Genomic DNA, 20,670 nt, shown 5'->3' with positions numbered 1-20,670 from the left:
TCTTTTGCAATCACTGTTATATGAGCCATTAGTGTTTCTGGTCGCATCCTTTGCCCCTCTCGTATTGAGTTATAAGCCTCTATGAATTTTGGTGCCAATTTTTCAAAAAAGATCTTATAATAAAGTAATGTATACCCATCCGGGCCTGGGGCCTTTCCGGGTTTCATTTCTTTAATGGCTTCTGACAGTTCCTCTACTGTAATTGGTCCATCTATGTTTTCTGCTTCTTCTTCGAGAAGCTTAGGCATACCCGATGCCATTATATATTCTTTTGCCTTTTCCCCTCTAGAAGGTAACCCCACCTTTGGCCGTCGATCTTCAATTTGATATAGGGTAGTATAGTAATCTCTAAATGCTTTCGCGATAGCCTGTGATGAGTTAACTAACACATCTCCTTGGGTTTTAATTCTCTCAATATAATTTCGTGCTCTCGTTTCTCTGAGCGCATTTGCCAGCACTCTGCTGGGTTTATTTCCATATTCATAATATTTTTGTCTGCACCGAGTTAATTTTGCTTTTGCTTTATCCGTCAATAACAAGTTCAATTCTTCCCGTAACCTCAATAATTTTTCTTCAGTTTGTTGCAACTGCAATTTCTTATGTACTGATTCGAGTGTCCGGATCTCTTCCAGCAGAGTATCTAGTTTAGCGCCCAGAGCCCGTTTGTGCTTTGGGAATGGAGGAGGTGAAATACCTGGGTTATATCGTGGGTAGAGGGGTAGTGAAACCTCAGGTCAACAAGATAGAGGCTATACAGAATTGGCCCCGCCCCCTCACAAAAAAGCAGGTACGTGCATTCCTGGGCATGGTGGGATACTACAGGAGGTTTGTACCCAACTTTGCCACGTTGGCGGCTCCGTTGACCGATCTGACTAAGGGTCGGAAATCGGTCATGGTGGAGTGGAATGCAGACGCTGAGAAGGCTTTTTTGGAGCTCAAGTCGGCGCTGTGCCAACACCCTGTCCTTGTAGCACCCAATTTTTCAAAAGAATTTATTGTCCAGACTGATGCTTCCGATGTAGGATTGGGAGCGGTGTTGTCACAGGTTATTCATGGCGAGGAACACCCGATAGTCTTCCTCAGCAGGAAGTTAACCCCAGCGGAGAAAAACTATGCCATAATTGAACGAGAGTGTCTGGCCATTAAGTGGGCTCTGGAATCCCTCAGATATTACCTTTTGGGAAGGAAGTTTAGGTTGATTTCTGACCATGCCCCTTTAACATGGCTGAGACAGGGAAAAGGGACTAATGCCAGGGTTACCCGGTGGTTCCTGGCACTCCAGGAATTTAAATTTGTAGTGGAGCATAGGCCCGGGAGACTGCATCAAAATGCAGATGCCCTCTCCCGAGTCCATTGTTTGAGCTCCACTGTTGCCTCCACCTCCTTGGCGTTGGGGCACAGGGGGGGGATATGTACAGGACGCCGTGGCTGGGTCCTGGAAGGACGCTATATTTCCCCTCTGTTTGGGTTGTGGTCTTTTTAAATGAATAAAATTGATTAACCCACCTGTGAAGGGAGTGCCTTTAAAAAACAAGACAGGAAGTGGTAGGTGGGTGTGGAGGAGTGGAGAACACATGGTGGATGGTGTTTGTTTGGGTTGCAGCAGCTGAAGTGGACAGCAGTGTCCTGTTTGGAAGGCTCCTGGCAGGGGAAGCTACCTGCCACCAAGATCAAGCTCTGTTTCTGATAAAGACTGCTGTTCTGGACTTTGCAAGTCGGTGAGACTACAAACTTTTTTCCTTTTGTTTTTGGCTGCTGTAAAGCGATTTAAGTTTAATAAACCCTTTTTTGTGTGCAAAGCCTGTGTCCTGCGATCTACCTGGTCCCCCGAACATTACAATATATTATTTGGGGGTTCTGAGTAATTTTCTAGCAAAGAAATTATGATTTTTACATGTAGGAGAGATGTGTCAGAATTGGCCTAGGTGGCAAGTATTTAAAGGGGTGTTCCGGCCATTTTTTTTTTTTCTTTTTACAAATACTGCTGACTTTTAATAAGGACACTTACCTGTCCAGCGAGCCCGCAATGTCGGCCGCCCCGGGGGCGATCCGTCCATCAGATCGGCTGTCGGCACTGCCATCCTCACTAAGGGAAACAGGCAGTGGAGCCTTTGCGGCTTCACTGCCCATTTCCTACTGCGTATGCGCTTCGTTTATGGCCCAGTTGTTTCCTGGGACACACACATGTCCCAGAAGACAACGGGGCCGCTCGCTGAGGAGGAGAAACAGTGCTGCGAAATAGGAAAAGGCAAATTAGGAAGACTGCCTAGTAAAAGGGTTTCTGGTGAGTAAAACATTTTTTCTTTTCAAATTTTTTTTTTTTTAGATTTTTTTTTAAGAAAGTTAATGTACTTTTTTTATTTTTTTTTTAGGGTGGCCTTCCAAAGTAATATACAAAGAATTATTATATATTGTTTTTAAGGTAATTTACTATATTTTCAAAAATTGTACTCAAGCAGATGGCTTAACGGACAAATTACTGAAGTTTGAAGTTATAACTTCCAACCAGTAATTTCACAGTAAATAGATAAATAATAAATTATTATCTTATAACATATAGCATAATAATATATTATTCAGCTTGATTAAAAAAATACCTTTTCAGCAGCAGCAGCAGATCCTCCCTCTTAACTGTGTGAGAAACTCATGTATTTTCCTTGTAGTTAAGAGGGCTGCACTGGAAAGGAGTCTTTTAGACACATGTCCCATTCTATGACACTGCAGTGAAAGGAAAGCCTCCACTGCAGTATTTTTATTGGACAGCTGGGGCTAATGGTACTTTACCATTGGTCCAAGGCTCCAAGCTGTCCATTGAGCTCAGTGCCTCTGACAAGAAGTCGCTGTGAGCTCATCCTCTCAGTCTGCTTCAAACACCATGTGCCAGCTTGTATTTAAACTGGCCACTCTGTATGTAGCTTCTGACAGGCTGTGCAAGGAGCCTCGTATCTCCAGAACCATTTGGTGGAGTAGGACTTCAGCTACCTAACACCCAAATTTGGGGTCTCTGTGACCCCAGGTCGGTGAGCTAAAAACTCTCAAAGTTCAATCTTTTTTTTTTTTTGTTGTTGTTTTTTTGTTTTTATATTCATGGCAGGTCAGGCTCTGCCTCACCTGCCTCCCCTGACTGATGTATGGGAGCACTTTTACATTTACCATCAATATAAGAGAACATTTTTCCACTGACCACCAATTTAAGGAAGCGCTTTTCCCTTCACCGCCGATGTAATGGTACAGTACACTGATTACCAATGTAAAGGGACATTTCTTCACTGACGACCAACGTAAGAGGGCACTTTTTCTGGCTCAATCATTTGTAATCATTTAACACAAGTAACAAGGGTGAGCACAAAATTCTGCCCACACAGGGGCTAAAATTTACAGCATAAGTAAGAGGGCACTTTTCAACTGACTGCCAATATAAAGGGGCACATCTACACTGACCACCAATGTAAATCAGTACTTCTTCACTGACCAATAATTATGATTTGGATTTTCTCTGTTCTCCACTAACCACCATTGGAAAGAGGCACTTTTCAACTGACCTCCAATATAAAGGAGCACTTCTCCTCTGACCATCAATAATAGTTTGTCCTTTCTCCACTAACTACCAATGTAAGGAAGCACTACATTGAATGTCAAAGTAAGAGGGCACTACACTGATCACCACTGTAAAGGGGTTCTAAACTGACCAACAATGTAATTGGGCACTACAATTTTCACCTTCTTTCCTGGCCAATATCTTTATATTACGTATTACGTATGTTTTTGTTCTAGCATAAACGTTACTGTGTAATAATCAGTAAATACTTATTTAAAACAGTATTTTCCCCCCAATACTTCTATCTGGCATACATGTATACGTATGTTCTCAGATGCAGATATTTGGCTTTTATGTTACGGATCTAAGCACTAGGCTTGTGCTATTAGTTTCGTAACAAATTTAAATTTGGCAGAATGTTGCATCTTTCGGACATTCGGATGCATCCAAATGTCTGCATAAAAAAATAACGAATTTCAACTAATACTAAAGAAATTATAGCGGATATAATGAATGAATTTGACATGATTAGGTAATTCGTTAAAGATCTAATGAAACAAAAGGTCAAAGTAAATCTTAAGCCGCGTACACACGGGCGGACTGTCTGGCCAACTAAGTCCGTCAGATAATCCGACGGACAGTCCGTCCTACTTTTGAATGAACGGACTTGACCACACACGGATGCCAAACAGTCCGTCGAAAGTTTGCACGATGACGTGTACAGCACGTACGACGGGACTAGAAATAGGAAGTCCAATACACAGCAATGCAACCTTTCGGCGTGTAAATCCTTTCTGAGCATGCGCCATACTTAGTCCGTCCAACTAGCCTACTCACGAGCGGACTGTCCGCTGAAACCAAAGTCTGACGGACAATATTACGGAATTTCCGAAATACTTAGTCCGCCAGACTACATGCTGAAAAAGTCAGCTGAAGCCCACACGAGGGGACTGTCCGCTGAAATGTGTTTCGGCGGACTAAGTTGGCCAGACAGTCCGCCCGTGTGTACGCGGCTTTACAGTCCAATCAGCTGATTAATTTTGTGCTGGAGGTTGGATTACTGGCAAAGTGCATTCCTGAGAACTGAGTGAGAAGAGTGCTGTATTATATTTGAGCAGAGGAGAAGAGATATTTGTCATTGTGTGTTAAAAACGACTTTCCAAACTGTGAATCATCACGAATATGTATATACATACATAAATATCGAATTTCAACAAATATGAACGCAATTATAGCGCATATAACGAATGAATTCGACATGATTCGAGATTCAGTATAACGAATATCGACACTTTACAGAAATAACGAATTATCTGAAAACATATTAACGAAGGGCGGCACAGTGGTGTGAGTGGTTAGCACTCTCACCTAGCAGTAAAAAGGGTTGCTGGTTTGAATCCCAACCACGACACTACCTGCTTGGAGTTTGCATGTTCTCCCTGTGCCTGCGTGGGTTTCCTCTGGGTACTCCAGTTTCCTCCCACACTCCAAAGACATGCAGGTAGGTTAATTGGCTTCTGTCCCAAATTGGCCCTAGTATATGAATGGGGACCTTGGATTGTGGGCTCCTTGAGGGTAGGGACCAATGTGAGTGTGCTATGTACAGGGATAGGGACAATTGCAGACACTCACTCAGGTTGAACTGGATGGACTGGTGTCTTTATTCAACCCTACTAACTATGTAACAGAATGAAATTATGTATTTTACGAATGACAACGAACCAAAACTAAACAAAATTTTCCATTGTGCACAAGTCTACTAAGCACAGTGCATGTTTACGCTCCTGTGTCAATGTTTCCATTGAAAACAATGCAGCTGCGTTCAGATCTGGATGTGTGTATGAGGCCCCAATGATTATTGCTGAAAATCAGTTTGTCTTTTCAAAGGTTAAGGTGTCAAAAATGGTCCACCATAGGTTGTCAAAGACGCTCGATATGCCTCTTTTATTAAACATTTTTGGGGTTAAATGACTGGCTTCTCTTTTTGCAAAACCCCGTTTTTTTGTTTTTTTTTTAGAATGATTGGGCACAGAGTGTGCGGAGATGAAGTGTAAACACGTTTGCCTTTTTAAGTTGGCCCTAAGAGGACTATACATCTGTCCTACCTGCCCAGAGACTAATTGAAACCCCAGGGCTTCCTCATTCCACAGGCTGACTGCAGAACAGCTCCAGTAAGGAGGCAGGGCAATCTGTCACTTCATTCATAGCCTGCCAGAGGCTGCCACAGCTAAGCAAACGACAGCTTTTGTTCTAAGCCTGTCAGCTTTTCCACTGCAGCAGGATCATAGCACAAGTCTATCAGAGTAAGCATTAAGCGAGTCCAAATACATGTCACAAGTCTTCCCCAAAAAAGAAAAATTAATCTGTGGCTGCTTACCCCCAGCATCTGGTGCAAGTAATAGTACTGCGGGCTACTGTAGTACAGCGTGAATGTTTTCCAAAACAGCCAGGCGTTGAGAGAAAGCCAGGAAAACTGTTAAATTTAAAAAAAAAAAATAGACGTAAGAAAAGGAACTTTGTTAAAAAACTATTTGGACTCTCTATTCAAATAGCTAAATACGCATATAAAACATATGTATAGAACATTTTTCTCAAAGTATACATAAAGCCAGAACTTTTTGGTGTGCTTTTTTGCATTGAATGGTTAAAACCCTCTTTGTCCTGTATTGATGTGGAGGCCAATTGCAGGAACCATAGTGCTTAGCAGAGGACCAGGAAATCAACATTCCCAGAAGGGTCAAATTCTGCAGGATCTTTAGCCAGCAGTTCCTCTTCAATTCTGTAGAGATCAGAGGCATGGGCAACAGAAGTGTATGAGTATTCCCCATTTATAGCTTTTTTTTACTTAGTTTCATTGGTCCAGCTCAGTCCAATGTAAATATGTATATGCCATACATGCCCGATCCCTGTGGAAATGTAAAATTCTGTAGGATCTTTAGCAAGTGGTTCTTCTTTTCTTTTTTTTTTGTGCAGAGATTGGCAGCAATGGCAGTAGAAGAGTATGAGTATTCCCTGTGTATGGATTTTTTTTTTTTAAATAATTACATTGGTCCAGCTTGGTCTAATGTAATTATGCATATGTCATATCTGGTCGATCCCTGTGAAAATATCAAATTCTACAGTATCTTTAGCCAGCGGTTCCTCTTCACTTCTGCAGAGATTGGCAGCATGGACAGCAGAAGAGTTTGAGTACTCCCTATGTATGGATTTTTTTGCATAGTTACGTTGGTCTAGCTTGGACCAATATAACTATGAATGTGTCATCACTGGTCGATCCCTGTAGTAGTATCAAATTCTGCAGGATCTTTAGCCAGTGGTTCCTCTTCAATTCTGCAGAGATCAGAGGCATGGGCAACAGAAATGTGTGAGTATTCCCCGCTTATGCCTTTTTTTACATAGTTTCATTGGTCCAGCTTGGTCCAGTGTAATTATGTACGTGCCATGGATAACCAATCCCAGTGGAAATGTGAAATTCTGTAGGATCTTTAGCAAGTGGTTCCTCTTTGCTTTTGCAGAGATTGGCAGCATGGGCAGTAGAAGAGTATGAGTATTCCCTGTGTATGGATTTTTTTACATATTTACATTGGTCCAGGGTAATTATGCCTTTTTTTATATAGTTTCATTGGTCCAGCTTGGTCCAATGTAATTATGTATGTGCCATAACTGGCCTATCCCTGTAGTAGTGTCAAATTCTGCAGGATCTTTAGCAAGCTCTTTCTTCTTCAATTCTGCAGAAATCGCAGGCATGGTCAACAGAAGAGTATGAGTATTCCCTGTTTATGGCTTTTTTTATATAGTTTCATTGGTCCAGCTTGGTCCAATGTAATTATGTATGTGCCGTGGATGACCAATCCCTGTGGAAATGTGAAATTCTGTAGGATCTTTCTTTAGCAAGTGGTTCATCTTCACTTTTGCAGAGATTGGCAGCATGGGCAGTAGAAGAGTATTAGTATTCCCTGTGTATGGATTTTTTACATAATTACATTGGTCCAGCTTGGTCTAATGCTATTATGCACATGTCATACCTGGCCGATCCCTGTGGAAATATCAAATTCTACAGTAACTTTAGCCAGCAGTTCCTCTTCACTTTTGCAGAGATTGGCAGCATGGACAGCCGAAGATTCTAAGTACTCCCTGTGTATGGATTTCTTTACAGTTACATTGGTCCAGCTTGGTCCAATATAACTATGAATGTGCCATAACTGGTCAGTGGTCCCTCTTCACTTTTGCAAAGATCGGCAGCACATGCACCAGAAGAGTTTGAATATTCTATGTTTATGACTTTTTTTTTTGTTGTTAATTGCATTGGTCCACCTTGGATCAATATCTGATATGGTATGTACCAAACCTGACCGATCCCTGTGGAAGTGTCAAATTCCATGGAACTTTAGCCAATGGCTTCTCTTTTCTTTTGCAGAGATCAGCAGCACATGCAGCAGAAGAGTTTAAAGAGGAAGTAAACCCTGATGGGTTTACTTCCTCTTTGTCTCCCTGCAAAGGTAAAGCATAATGGGCTACTGTGCATTGCATAGTAGCCCATTATGTGTCACTTACCTGACACAGGAGCCAGCGATGTCACCGTTGTCCCCTGTAGTCCGGAGCATCCATCTTCTTCCGGGTATCGCTGCTCCGGCCACTCACAGTGCCAGAGCGATGACGTCACTCCCGCACATGCGCACAGGAGCCGCCACTAACGACATATCGCCGTTAGCAGCGGCATGCTGCTAACGGTGATAGTGCGCCTGCATGCCGATGTCTATGGTGCATGCACCGTAGACAGCCGTCACTGTCTTTTAGTAAATATCTCCTAAACTGTGTAGGTTTTTTCAGCAGACTTTTTCAGCGTGCAGTCTGGCGTACTAAGTATTTCGGATTTTTCGAAATTCTGTCCGTCGTACTTTGGTTTCAGCGGACAATCCGCTCGTCAGTAGGCTAGTTCGACGGACTAAGAATGGCGCATGCCCAGAAAGGATTTACACGGCGGAAGGGTGCTTTGCTGTGTATTGGACTTCCTATTTCTAGTCCCGTCGTACGTGCTGTACACGTCATTGCGCAAGCTTTCGACGGACTGTTTGTGCATCCGTGTGTGGTCAAGTCCGTTCAGTCGAAAGTATGACGGACTGTCCGTCGGATTGTATGACGGACTAAGTACGCCATACAGTCCGCTCGTGTGTACGTGGCATTAATATAGGCTTACCTGTAGGTCAAAGTGGTTTGTAAGGGTTTACAACCACTTTAAAGTATAACTAAAGGCAACACTTTTTATTTCATTTTGGATAGAGTGGGGAGGGATTAGAACCCCTGTCAAGTTTTTATTTCTGTCTGTGCCTCCATTAGGGAGATTCACCCTCTCTATTTGTCCTGTTTACCATTATCATTGAAAGTGAAAGTAAAATAAAATCCCACATTTTGGGTTGTGCCCAGAAAAGTAATAGAGGGGAAATAGTTCAATGGGTTCTGGTGACCTGGGGGTACCCAAGGAATTCCCTTAATTTGCAGAGATTTCCTGTCACTCCCTGTTTGGCTATGGGACAGGAAGTGAAGGGAAATCTCTGCAATAGAACACATGTGAAACAAAAAAATAAATCTGACGGAGTTTATAACCCTCCCTTACTCTATTCAAAATGAAAAAATAATTTGCCTATAGTTCTACATTAAGTATTCCATGTTTATGTTTTTTTTTTTTTTTTTTACATACCGGTAGTTACATTGGTCCAGGTTGGACCAATGTAACCATGCATACTGTATGTTATACCTAGTCGATCTCTGTGGAAGTGTCACATTTTGCGGGATCTCTAGCCAGTGGTTCCTCTTCACTCTCGCTGGGATCGGCAGCATGCGCTGCAGAAGAATTTATGACTTTTTTTTACATAGTTTCATTAGTCCAGCTTGGTCCAATGTTAATGTGTATGTGCCATAAGTGGTCAATCCCTGTAGAAGTGTCACATGTTGTAGGCTCTTTAACCAGTGGTCCCTCTTCACTTTTGCAGAGATCGGCAGTATGTGCAGCAGAAGAGTATGAGTATTCCGTGTTTAAGACTTTTTTTACATAATTTCATTGGTCTAGCTTGGACCAATATAAATATGTATGTGCCATACTTGACTGATCCCCGCGAAAGTGTTACATTCTGTGGAATCTTTAGAAAGAGGTTCCTCTTCACTTTTGTAGAGATTGGTGGCATGGGCATCAGAAGAGCTTGAGTATTCTTGGTTTATGGATTTCTTTAAATAGTTGCACTGGTGCTGTTTGGACCAATATAACTATGCATGTGCCATAACTTGTGGATCCCTGTAGAAGTGTCAATTTTTTCAGGATATTTAGCCAGTGGTTCCTCTTCTCTTTTGCAGAGATCGGTGCCACGTGCAGCAAAGGAATATGCATATTCCTTGTTTATGACTTTGTTTTTTGTTTTTTTATATAATTTCATTGGTCAAGCTTGGACCAATGTCAATATGTATGTGCCATTTCTGATGGATCCCAATGGAAGTGTTACATTCTGTTGGATCTTTAGCAAGAGGGATACCTCGGGGATAGATGTTGCCAGCCGGAGGGGGAGACAGGCAGGGGCTTCCTAGACCATCTTCACTTTTGCAGAGATAAGCAACATGTGCAGCAGAAGAGTATGAGTATTCCGTGTTTATGACTTTTTTTTTTACATACAGTAATTTCATTGGTCCAGCTTGGAACAATGTAAATATGTACTGTATGCGTCATACATGACCGATCCCTGTGGAAGTGTTACACTCTGTGGGATCTTTAGCAAGAGGTTCCTCTTTACTTAGATTGGCAGCATGGGTATCAGAAGAGCTTGAGTATTCCCTGTTTGTGGATTCCTTTAAATAGCTGCCTTGGTGTGGTTTGGACCAATGTAATGCATGTGCCATAACTGGTGGATCCCTGTAGAAGTGTCAAATTTTGCAGGATATTTAACCAGTGGTTCCTTTTCATTTTTGCAGAGATTGGCAGCATGGGCAGCAGAAGAGCATGAGCTTTCCGTGTTTCTGACTTTTTTATTACAAAGTTACATAGGTCCGTGCCAATCAAACTAAGTAGCAGAGCAGTCACTCAGCACGTGTGTGTAGCCGTGCCTGCTACATTGATTTGCAATTTCCACTGGGATCTAAGCCCTTGTACACACGGTCGGAGATTCTGACAGAATGTGTCCTATCGGATAGTGATGGACGAACGTTTCGCCCGGCGGTCGTTTCGCGGCGAATTTCCGACATTCGCGGTCCGCACGTTCGAACGCCTTTTTCCGTCGTTCGCCGCGGCGGACTTACGTGTTTAATGTATACAAGAACTTTAACCTTTGGTGACACGTTTATCATGTGATACAGGACAGCCAATTGAGACATGACAGCACATGGACACTTGTACATTCCCCCTAACCTATAAATACACCCGATCCGGTGGCCATTTTACATTCTTTCTTCTGTTACGATAGGGACAGGTTCCTGTGTGGAGTAGGGAGAGATAAACCACTAGCTATTTGGTACACAAAAGTTCTTTTCAGGACTGGTATAGGTGTTAGGTGTTGATAGGTTTGCTGTGCTGCTGATTCTTGCAGCAGCCTGAGTGTCTTTTGTTAGTTTAGAGAAAGGGAAAGGACGGTGTATGCTACAGGGACAGCCAGATTAGTCTTTCATCATCATCATCATCATCATCATCATTAGCTGTTACTATCAAGGTCCACAAAAGAGCTGTTCCAGTAACCACTAATCGTTCTCTTTTTTTGCCAATTTGTATAGGGACAGGAAGGAAGCAGTGTTGTCAGGCAGTGAGGGTAATTTTAAAGACTTGCTGTTATTATTAGTTCCACAAAGGTTCTTTTCAGGACTGGTATCAGTGGTACAGTAATAGGCTTGTACATGTATAATATTCTTTCTTCCAAATATAGAAAGGATATTATACTTGACTGCTGCCCTTCTGCTGCAGTCTGCTAAACATTCACAACTCACTTGTTCCACAAAAGTTCTTATAAGGACTGGTAACTTGGTATAGGGTGCTACGGTACATAGGCTTGAGTGCGGTACAGTCTGCTGTTCTGTAAGGACCGCTATCGGTCCACAATAGATAGGGTTGACGTGCACCACTGCTGACCGCTGCCCTATACTGCAGCAGTCCTTCAGCGGTATAGGGACTGACGTACAGTCTGCTAATCACTAACACACAACCTGCTTGTTCCACAAAAGTTCTTATAAGGACTGGTAACTTGGTATAGGGTGCTACGGTACATAGGCTTGAGTGCGGTACAGTCTGCTGTTCTGTAAGGACCGCTATCGGTCCACAATAGATAGGGTTGACGTGCACCACTGCTGACCGCTGCCCTATACTGCAGCAGTCCTTCAGCGGTATAGGGACTGACGTACAGTCTGCTAAACACTAATACACAACCTGCTTGGTCCACAAAAGTTCTTATAAGGACTGGTAACTTGGTATAGGGTGCTACGGTACATAGGCTTGAGTGCGGTACAGTCTGCTGTTCTGTAAGGACCGCTATCGGTCCACAATAGATAGGGTTGACGTGCACCACTGCTGACCGCTGCCCTATACTGCAGCAGTCCTTCAGCGGTATAGGGACTGACGTACAGTCTGCTAATCACTAACACACAACCTGCTTGTTCCACAAAAGTTCTTATAAGGACTGGTAACTTGGTATAGGGTGCTACGGTACATAGGCTTGAGTGCGGTACAGTCTGCTGTTCTGTAAGGACCGCTATCGGTCCACAATAGATAGGGTTGACGTGCACCACTGCTGACCGCTGCCCTATACTGCAGCAGTCCTTCAGCGGTATAGGGACTGACGTACAGTCTGCTAAACACTAATACACAACCTGCTTGGTCCACAAAAGTTCTTATAAGGACTGGTAACTTGGTATAGGGTGCTACGGTACATAGGCTTGAGTGCGGTACAGTCTGCTGTTCTGTAAGGACCGCTATAGGTCCACAATAGATAGGGTTGACGTGCACCACTGCTGACCGCTCACCTATACTGCAGCAGTCCTTCAGCGGTATAGGGACTGACGTACAGTCTGCTAATCACTAACACACAACCTGCTTGTTCCACAAAAGTTCTTATAAGGACTGGTAACTTGGTATAGGGTGCTACGGTACATAGGCTTGAGTGCGGTACAGTCTGCTGTTCTGTAAGGACCGCTATCGGTCCACAATAGATAGGGTTGACGTGCACCACTGCTGACCGCTGCCCTATACTGCAGCAGTCCTTCATCGGTATAGGGACTAAGAGTTTTGTCACAGGGTCATTTAAAAAAATGACAGGCAGAGGAAGAGGCAGGCCCTTCCGCAGGGGTGGTAGGGGTAGGGCAGGAGCAACAGGCTTGAGCCAAAGTGGGAAGTTGCAGAAGGTGCGTTCAATTACTTTAAAGGATGCACCAGACTTGGTTGAGTGGCTCGCTCAGCCTTACTCTTCTGCACCCTCCTCATCCTCTCGATCTGCACCCTCTTCTTCACTCTCTGCTATGTGCACCCCCAAAGACACTACCACCAACAACACGACCACCACCACCACCACCACATACCTTCCGCTTGAGTCACTGGAATTATTTTCCGATCCATATCAAGAGGACATTTCTGATGCGCAGCCACTCTTGGTATTGGATCAGGAAGAGGAGGTAGCAACAAGCGCTACTCAGCAGTCTGACGCCAGTACCCAGATCAGCCCAAGGAGGAGGTTGGTCCCCGGTGTTGCTGCCTACTCCGAGATCTCTACTTATAGCGGTGGGGAAGGTGACGTTGATGATGACGTGTCTAGTGATGTCACGTGGGTGCCCACAAGAGAGGAAGAGGAGGGGAGTTCAGAGGGAGATATGGACCAGCAGATAGGGAGGAGAAGCAGCAATGACTTACATTGCACAGCAGGGACAAAGCAGACTGCAAATGTATCAGGAGCGAGTCATCGACCATGTACGGTCACATCTGGCGCTCCCAGGACACCGGCACATGGCTCCGCAGTGTGGGCTTTTTTTAACGTGTCCGCTGCTGACAATAGCGTTGCCATCTGCAATCTTTGCAGTCAACGCGTTAGTCGCGGTAAGCCCAATACTCACCTAGGGACGACCGCCTTAAGAAGGCACATGAGCAGCCATCACCGAGCCCAGTGGGAGCAACGGAACACACAAAGCCACACTGCAGGCTCTCACCGTCCAGCCTCGTCTTCTACTTCTCCTTCTCCTCTCTCCTCACAATTGTCCTCCACTCCACCTTCCATCACGCCAAGCTCACATTTTTCTGCAAAAAGGCAGGCTTCCGTGGGCCTAATGTTTGAGCGTAAAAAAATGATGACGCCGGATAACCCTCTTGCCCAACGGTTGGCGGCTGGCTTGTCAGAACTCATAGCCCGCCAACTACTGCCATATAAACTGGTGGACTCGGAGGCCTTTCGCAAATTTGTGGCCATTGGAACACCACAATGGAAGGTCCCAGGAAGGAAGTATTTCTCAGAGAAGGGCATCCCAGAGCTATATGGCCATGTTCAGCGGCAAGTGAATGTATCTCTGGCACACAGTGTCGGTGCCAAGATACATCTGACCACAGACACGTGGTCTAGCAAACACGGGCAGGGAAGGTATATCAGTTTTACTGCCCACTGGGTGAACCTTCTGACGGCCGTCAAGCATGTAACCCGTGGCACCCGTGTAGATTTGGTTTTACCGCCACGGATTGCATGCAGGCCTGACTCTTCTTCTCCTCCTCCTACTCCATCCTCCTCCCTCTCCTCCTCAGCTGCCTCCTCCTTTTCCGCTGCTAGCGTCTCTTCCACTGCACCGCCCAAGCTCCCCAGAACCTATTCCACATGCCAGGTGAGACGTTGCCATGCCGTGCTGCGTCTGTTGTGCCTGGAAGCAAAGAGCCACACTGGCCCGGCACTCCTTTCAGCTTTGCGTTCACAGGCAGATGAGTGGCTAACACCGCTCAATTTGACAGTTGGTAAAGTGGTGTGTGACAACGGTGCCAATCTGCTTAGCGCATTGAAACAGGGCAAAATCACGCACGTGCCGTGCATGGCACACGTCTTAAACTTGGTCGTGCAGCGATTCCTTGTCAAATACCCTGGGGTCCAGGACATCTTGCGGCAGGCAAGGAAAATCTCGGCCCATTTCAGAAGATCTTACACGGCCATGGCTCGCCTTGCTGACATTCAGCGGCGACACCATCTGCCGGTCAGACGTCTTATTTGCGATTGCCCGACGCGATGGAACTCAACCTTCTATATGCTTGATAGGCTGCTCCAGCAGAAACGTGCAGTTAACGTCTACCTGTATGAACTCTGCGAAAGAAACGGTTCTGGGGAGCTGGGTTTTTTTTCACCGCGCCAGTGGCTGCTCATGCGCGACACATGCAGACTTCTGCGGCCATTTGAGGAGATCACCAAACTGGTCAGTCGCAGCCATGGCGCCATCAGTGACATGGTACCTTATGCCTTCTTTCTGGAGCGTGCATTGCGTCGTGTCATTGATCAGGCTGTGGAGGAGCAGGAGCGGGAAGATGAGGAAGTCGCAATGCTGGATGAATTCCCAGGGGGGGCTACTCTATCTGAGACAAGTCAACAACAGGAGTCTGATGAGGAGTCAGAGGAGGATGGTGCCGGGGCGGATGAGCAGGAGCAAGAAGAGCATGCTTTAAACCTTTCTGGGATCCCTGTTGTGCGAGGATGGGGAGAGGAGAATGAAGAGGACGACATTATCCTGGATGATGAGCAGGAGCCAGGCCACCACACCGCTTCCACTTTAGTGCAAATGGGGGCCTTCATGCTCCAGTGTTTTAATAGGGACCCCCGTATAAAAAGCATGAGGGTCAAGGACCAGTACTGGGTGGCAACGTACTTAGACCCCCGGTACAAACACAAAATGGCGGAAATGTTACCGCCGTCGCAGAGGGCTGTCAGAATGCAGCACTTCCAGGCCTTGCTTCGAGAAATGCTGCATTCTGCTTTTGCGTGCGCTGGCAGAGGAGCAATTCCCACTCCCAGAGAAGGATTTGCGGGTACCAATCCAACAGCGCCTGCAAGAAGAGGCCGGTTTGAAGATGTGTTGGTGACTTCGGATATGAGGTCATTCTTTCAGCCGACCCATCGACAGGTGTCATCCGGATCCAGCATCAGGGAACGCCTAGACCGTCAGGTGTCCGACTACATTGGGTTAACGGCCGATGTGGACGCTCTGAGGAGTGATGAACCCCTAGACTACTGGGTGGGCAGGCTTGACCTCTGGCCAGAGCTTGCCCAATTTGCAATCGAACTGTTGGCTTGCCCCTCATCCAGTGTCCTGTCCGAAAGGACGTTCAGCGCAGCAGGGGGGATTGTGACCGATAAGCGTACTCGCCTAGCTCACCACAGTGTTAACTACCTCACATTTCTAAAAATGAATGAGGCATGGATCTCGGAGGAATTCAACACATGTGACCAGTAGACCATGTATATGTCTATAAACTATTTTTTTAATCAAGCACACAGACCTTCTTAATTCATTTGGCTCACTTCCTTGACCCAAAAAAGCACACCGTACTATATGCCCCTACCCTCCTCTTTGAAGAGGTTGAGCGGTGTCATATTTCTACTGGGGCTGCTTATGATATCCCTGTGCTGTGCTGACTTCCTCCTGGGGGTTCTTATTATGAAGGGATCACACTATCCCTGTGCTGTGCTGACTTCCTCCTGGGGGTTCTTATTATGAGGGGATCACACCATCCCTGTGCTGTGCTGACTTCCTCCTGGGGCTGCTTACGGTGCTGCTGTCAGCGCTGTATGTCACGGTGCTGCTGTCAGCGCTGTATGTCACGGTGCTGCTGTCAGCGCTGTATGTCACGGTGCTGCTGTCAGCGCTGTATGTCACGGTGCTGCTGTCAGCGCTGTATGTCACGGTGCTGCTGTCAGCGCTGTATGTCACGGTGCTGCTGTCAGCGCTGTATGTCACGGTGCTGCTGTCAGCGCTGTATGTCACGGTGCTGCTGTCAGCGCTGTATGTCACGGTGCTGCTGTCAGCGCTGTATGTCACGGTGCTGCTGTCAGCGCTGTATGTCACGGTGCTGCTGTCAGTGCTCTGTATTACGGTGCTGCTGTCAGATGCCTCTATCACGGTGCATGTGTCATTCCGGTATGTCACGCTGCTGGTGATCATCTCCTGCACCCTCTTCTTTGCCTACCCTGGTCCCTGACCTTCCCTCTCCTCCATTGCCTTCATTAGCTCCATAGTCCTGAATTGTTAGAACAATTTCCCAAATAAAATAAAAATGCTTGTAGTTATCGATCCCAAATTCACCTCATACATGTATTATGTCATTGTCCAGATGGTGGGACTACGTTTTACCCCCTAATAATTACCACGTGGCCGCAAATTCGACATGAAGGTTTGCAAAGTTCGCCTCCCATTGAAGTCAATGGGGCCCGCGGCGAACGTTCGGTTTCGCGAACGTTTGGGTCCGTTCGCATTTCGCGTTCGCGAAACGTCCCGTCGGAAGTTCGTCCATCACTACTATCGGACCGTTTTGTCGGATAATCTGACTGTGTGTGGTCTCCATCAGGCTATTTCCGTCGGAGTATCCGACAGATGAAGTTTTCCAACTTTTTTTTTCCAAGTTTTCCGTAAAATATTCAGACAAAATGCTCTGATCGGACATACTCCGATCATGTGTAGCCTACTCCGACGGACAAAGTGCCACGCATGCTCAGATCAAATTCCTAGACCAAAGCTATTGGCTGCTAGCCTGAACGTAGTCCCGTCGTAACGAAATAACGTCATCACGTTATGTACAATCGGATTTTCCGACAACTTTGTCCAACCGTGTGTATGCAACAGTTTCGGACAAAATCCGTCAGACAAAATCCAACAGATTTGGTTGTCAGAATGTCCGACCGTGTGTTCAAGGGCTTACAGCTATGGAACATGTATAGTTACATCAGTCCAAGCTTGTAAGAAAAATTGGAATTTACTGTGTATCTTCACAGGGTGACACTGTGGATACACTTATAAAAAGGTATGCCACCATCCTGGTATTGTTTGAAAAAGACTAGAAGTTACCAGAATGGACTTTATAGGCACACATGTTTAGAATAAAAGTATGATTTTTTTAAATTGGATAAAGTTAAAGTGGTTGTAAACTCTTTAAAACCACTTTAAACTACAGGCAAGCCTATAATTAGGCTTGCCTGTAGCTGCACTGGATATCTCCTAAACCTGCGCGGTTTAGGAGATATCCCTGTATTTGCATGTGCCGACGTCATGCGGCACATGCGCACTTAAGCCAACTGAAGCAATGGCATGTACGTGCTGTTGCTTCAGTTGTACTGCGCCGTTCCCGGGGGCTCCTGCACATGCACGGGAGTAACGTCATCGTGGCTCCGGCCAATCACAGCACCGGAGCCGCGATACCCAGAAGTAACCTCGGAAATGGATGTTGCCAGCCGGAGGGGGAGACAGGGACGGCTGCAGGGGCTTCGTTCTCGGGTAAGTAATTCATTATGCCTTTATCTTGCAGGGTGTTTTTTTTTTTTTTTTATAAGGAGGGTTTACAACCACTTCAACCACTTAAGCACTGGACCATTTTGCAGCTAAAGGACCAGGCGCCTTTTTGCGATTCAGCACTGCGTCGCTTTAACTGACAATTGTGCGGTCGTGCGACATGGCTCTCAAACAAAACTGGCATCTCTTTTTTTCCCACAAATAGAGCTTTCGTTTGTTGGTATTTGATCACCTCTGCGGTTTTTATTTTTTGCGCTATAAACAAAAATAGAGCGACAATTTTGAAAAAAATTCAATATTTTTTACTTTTTGCTATAATAAATATCCCCCAAAAATATCTAAAAAAAGTTTTTTTCCTCAGTTTAGGCCAATACATATTCTTCTACATATTTTTGGTAAAGAAAAAAAAAAATCGCAATAAGTGTTTGATTGGTTTGCGCAAAAGTTATAGCGTCTACAAAATAGGGGATAGTTTTATGGCATTTTTGTTAATAATTTTTTTTTTACTAGTAATGGCGGCAATCAGCGATTTTTATTGTGACTGCAAAAAATTATGACGGACACGTCGGACAATTTTGACACATTTTTGGGCCCATTGGCATTAATACAGCGATCAGTGCGATTAAAAATGCATTGATTACTGTAAAAATGTCACTGGCGGTGAAGGGGTTAACACTAGGGGGCAGTATAGGGGTTAAGTGTGACCTAATATGTTTTTTTTACTGTAGGGGGCGTGGCTTGGCGTGTGACATCACTGATCGTATTTCCCTATGACAGGGAACAGATGATTAGTGATAAGCTCACTAGGAAGCACAGGGAGAGGTTTGTTTACGCTTACCTCTCCCCGTTCTTCAGCTCTGTGACCCGATTGCGGGACACCGGCGGCGATCGGGTCCGTGGGTCCCGCGGCCACAGTCACAGAGCTCAGGACCGGGTAGCGAGTGCACTGCCGGTGGCGCGCACGCGACCCACAGCTGGGCTCGATGTAAATCGGCGTAAGGCGGTCCTTAAGTGGTTAAAAAGCTTATGTAAAACACATAAAAGAAATCACACATCATACAAATGATGACATAAAATACTTGACCCTAGGGACTCAAATAATGCCTCCACTTATAATATTGTATCAACACCACTAGTAGCACTATCCACAAGAAATAAAGTGCATGGGGAAGATTGAGTCACAACCTACTCCTGAAGAAGCTCCTGAAGAAGCTCAAATGTGCGCGCAACATGTCGAGCGGAAAATCTTCTTGGGACCCCCTGATTGTGACTCAACCTACTCCATGCACTTTATTTATTGTGGATAGTGCTACTGGCTATACTTTATTACATTCCCCATTTGCTAAATTCTAATATTATAAGTGGAGGTATTTTATGTCATCATTTGTATGATGTGTGGTTGTACATAAGCTTTTTTAACTTTATCCAATTAAAAAATTCATACTTTTATTCTAAATATGTGTGCCTATAAAGTCCATTCTTGTAACTTCTAGTCTTTTTCAATCAGTCCAAGCTTGACCAACATAATTATGCATAAAATAGGCATTCCTCAACACAATACTGTAAAGGGAAGCAATAAAAAAACATGCAAGTTAATAAAAAGAAATCCCAGCACCAAATCCACAATCCCCGAAAGTATCCCTTAGGAGTCAGCAGGAAACTAAGCGGTAACAGCGATAACAGCAGCGATTACTTTGCTGTATTTTGAGAAATGTTTGCCAACAGAAGATTACAAAGTAGAAATGGATCTCACCAGAAAGAGGTGCTTAAATCCTTCATTGGACAGCCAGCTGTGACAAGGTAAAGCCATCCTGATGTTGAGCAGCTGAAGCGCACGCACTCCACAAAGGTCAATGTACTACCTCCAGCAGTCCAGAGCTTCCTGTCCTCTCCTCTATGTTCTTCATGACTATATAGTCCCAGCACTCCCTACTAACCCATCATCCTAAAGGCTCTGTGTGGTTAATGATCTGGGACAGCCTGCCCAGGGTCAGGATTTGGTGACTGTACACAAAAGAACTCACAAAACCTTTCCAGTAGTTTTCTGATCAACAGAGGAAAAACTTTTTTCCAAACTTTTTAAAAGTCTTCTAAAGTTCTGTGGCTGGTGACAGTTACCATATGCGTCTCATTGCCTTCCTGCGCTCAATGGTTCACACAGCCCTAACAGACACATTATGCATGAGTTCATTCCATATCTGTAGATTCCTGTCGCTTTTCCTTTTAGAGATTCTCTAACAAAGAGGGATTAGGAGAGGGGGGCTGCCAGCTACAGTGGCCCCGAGGGCTCAGTTTTTTTTTTTTTTTTTTGCAGATGTTTGCATTCTTTCTAGCTTAAAAGGGCTCAATTGTTGAAGAAAGTGAATATTAAATACACAATTGTAGTATGCTGTAAGGAGACAAAAAGATTTTTGTAGTAGCTTGATGATGTATATTGAGATTTGTTCTTATAAAATTTAAGAATATACTTTTTATATCAAGGCCAAAGGTCACTGGGCCAGTTTTTTTTTAACTGTTAGGTCAAAAGTAATTACAATGCTAAGTTAATTAATTATTCATATTACATTTTTTGGGGGGTTTTCTTTATTTTAGAATGTTTTGTATTTAAAGCCATATTGTTTTTGATTACGGTCTTTTTCTGTATGGCTAAAATA

The 20,670-nt window shown here is 44.7% G+C and overlaps 1 protein-coding gene across 3 annotated transcripts in view; it reads right to left on the bottom strand.

Annotated features, from left to right (window-relative positions):
• Positions 1-20,249, bottom strand: part of NOX4 (NADPH oxidase 4) — a 429,580-nt gene extending 409,331 nt beyond the window's left edge. For 2 of the 3 annotated variants that reach the window (XM_077485005.1, XM_077485007.1), the window contains exons 1-2: positions 19,770-20,249; positions 5,916-6,011 (exon numbers count right to left, since the gene is read on the bottom strand). In XM_077485005.1, the coding sequence (XP_077341131.1) occupies positions 5,916-6,011; positions 19,770-19,826 (153 nt within the window). In that variant the 5' untranslated portion in view covers positions 19,827-20,249. Of the gene's footprint in view, positions 1-5,915; positions 6,012-19,769 lie in introns of those variants that run through there. The other variant, XM_077485008.1, reaches the window with a different exon arrangement.
• Positions 20,250-20,670: the final 421 nt, after the last annotated feature.

This window comes from Lithobates pipiens, unplaced genomic scaffold (assembly GCF_037356315.1).
Source record: "Lithobates pipiens isolate NorthernLeopardFrog02 unplaced genomic scaffold, aLitPip1_a1.2 Scaffold_17, whole genome shotgun sequence".
Taxonomy (NCBI): domain Eukaryota; kingdom Metazoa; phylum Chordata; class Amphibia; order Anura; family Ranidae; genus Lithobates; species Lithobates pipiens.
Note: the sequence above shows the minus strand (reverse complement) of the source record. Positions and strands in the feature narration are given on the sequence as shown.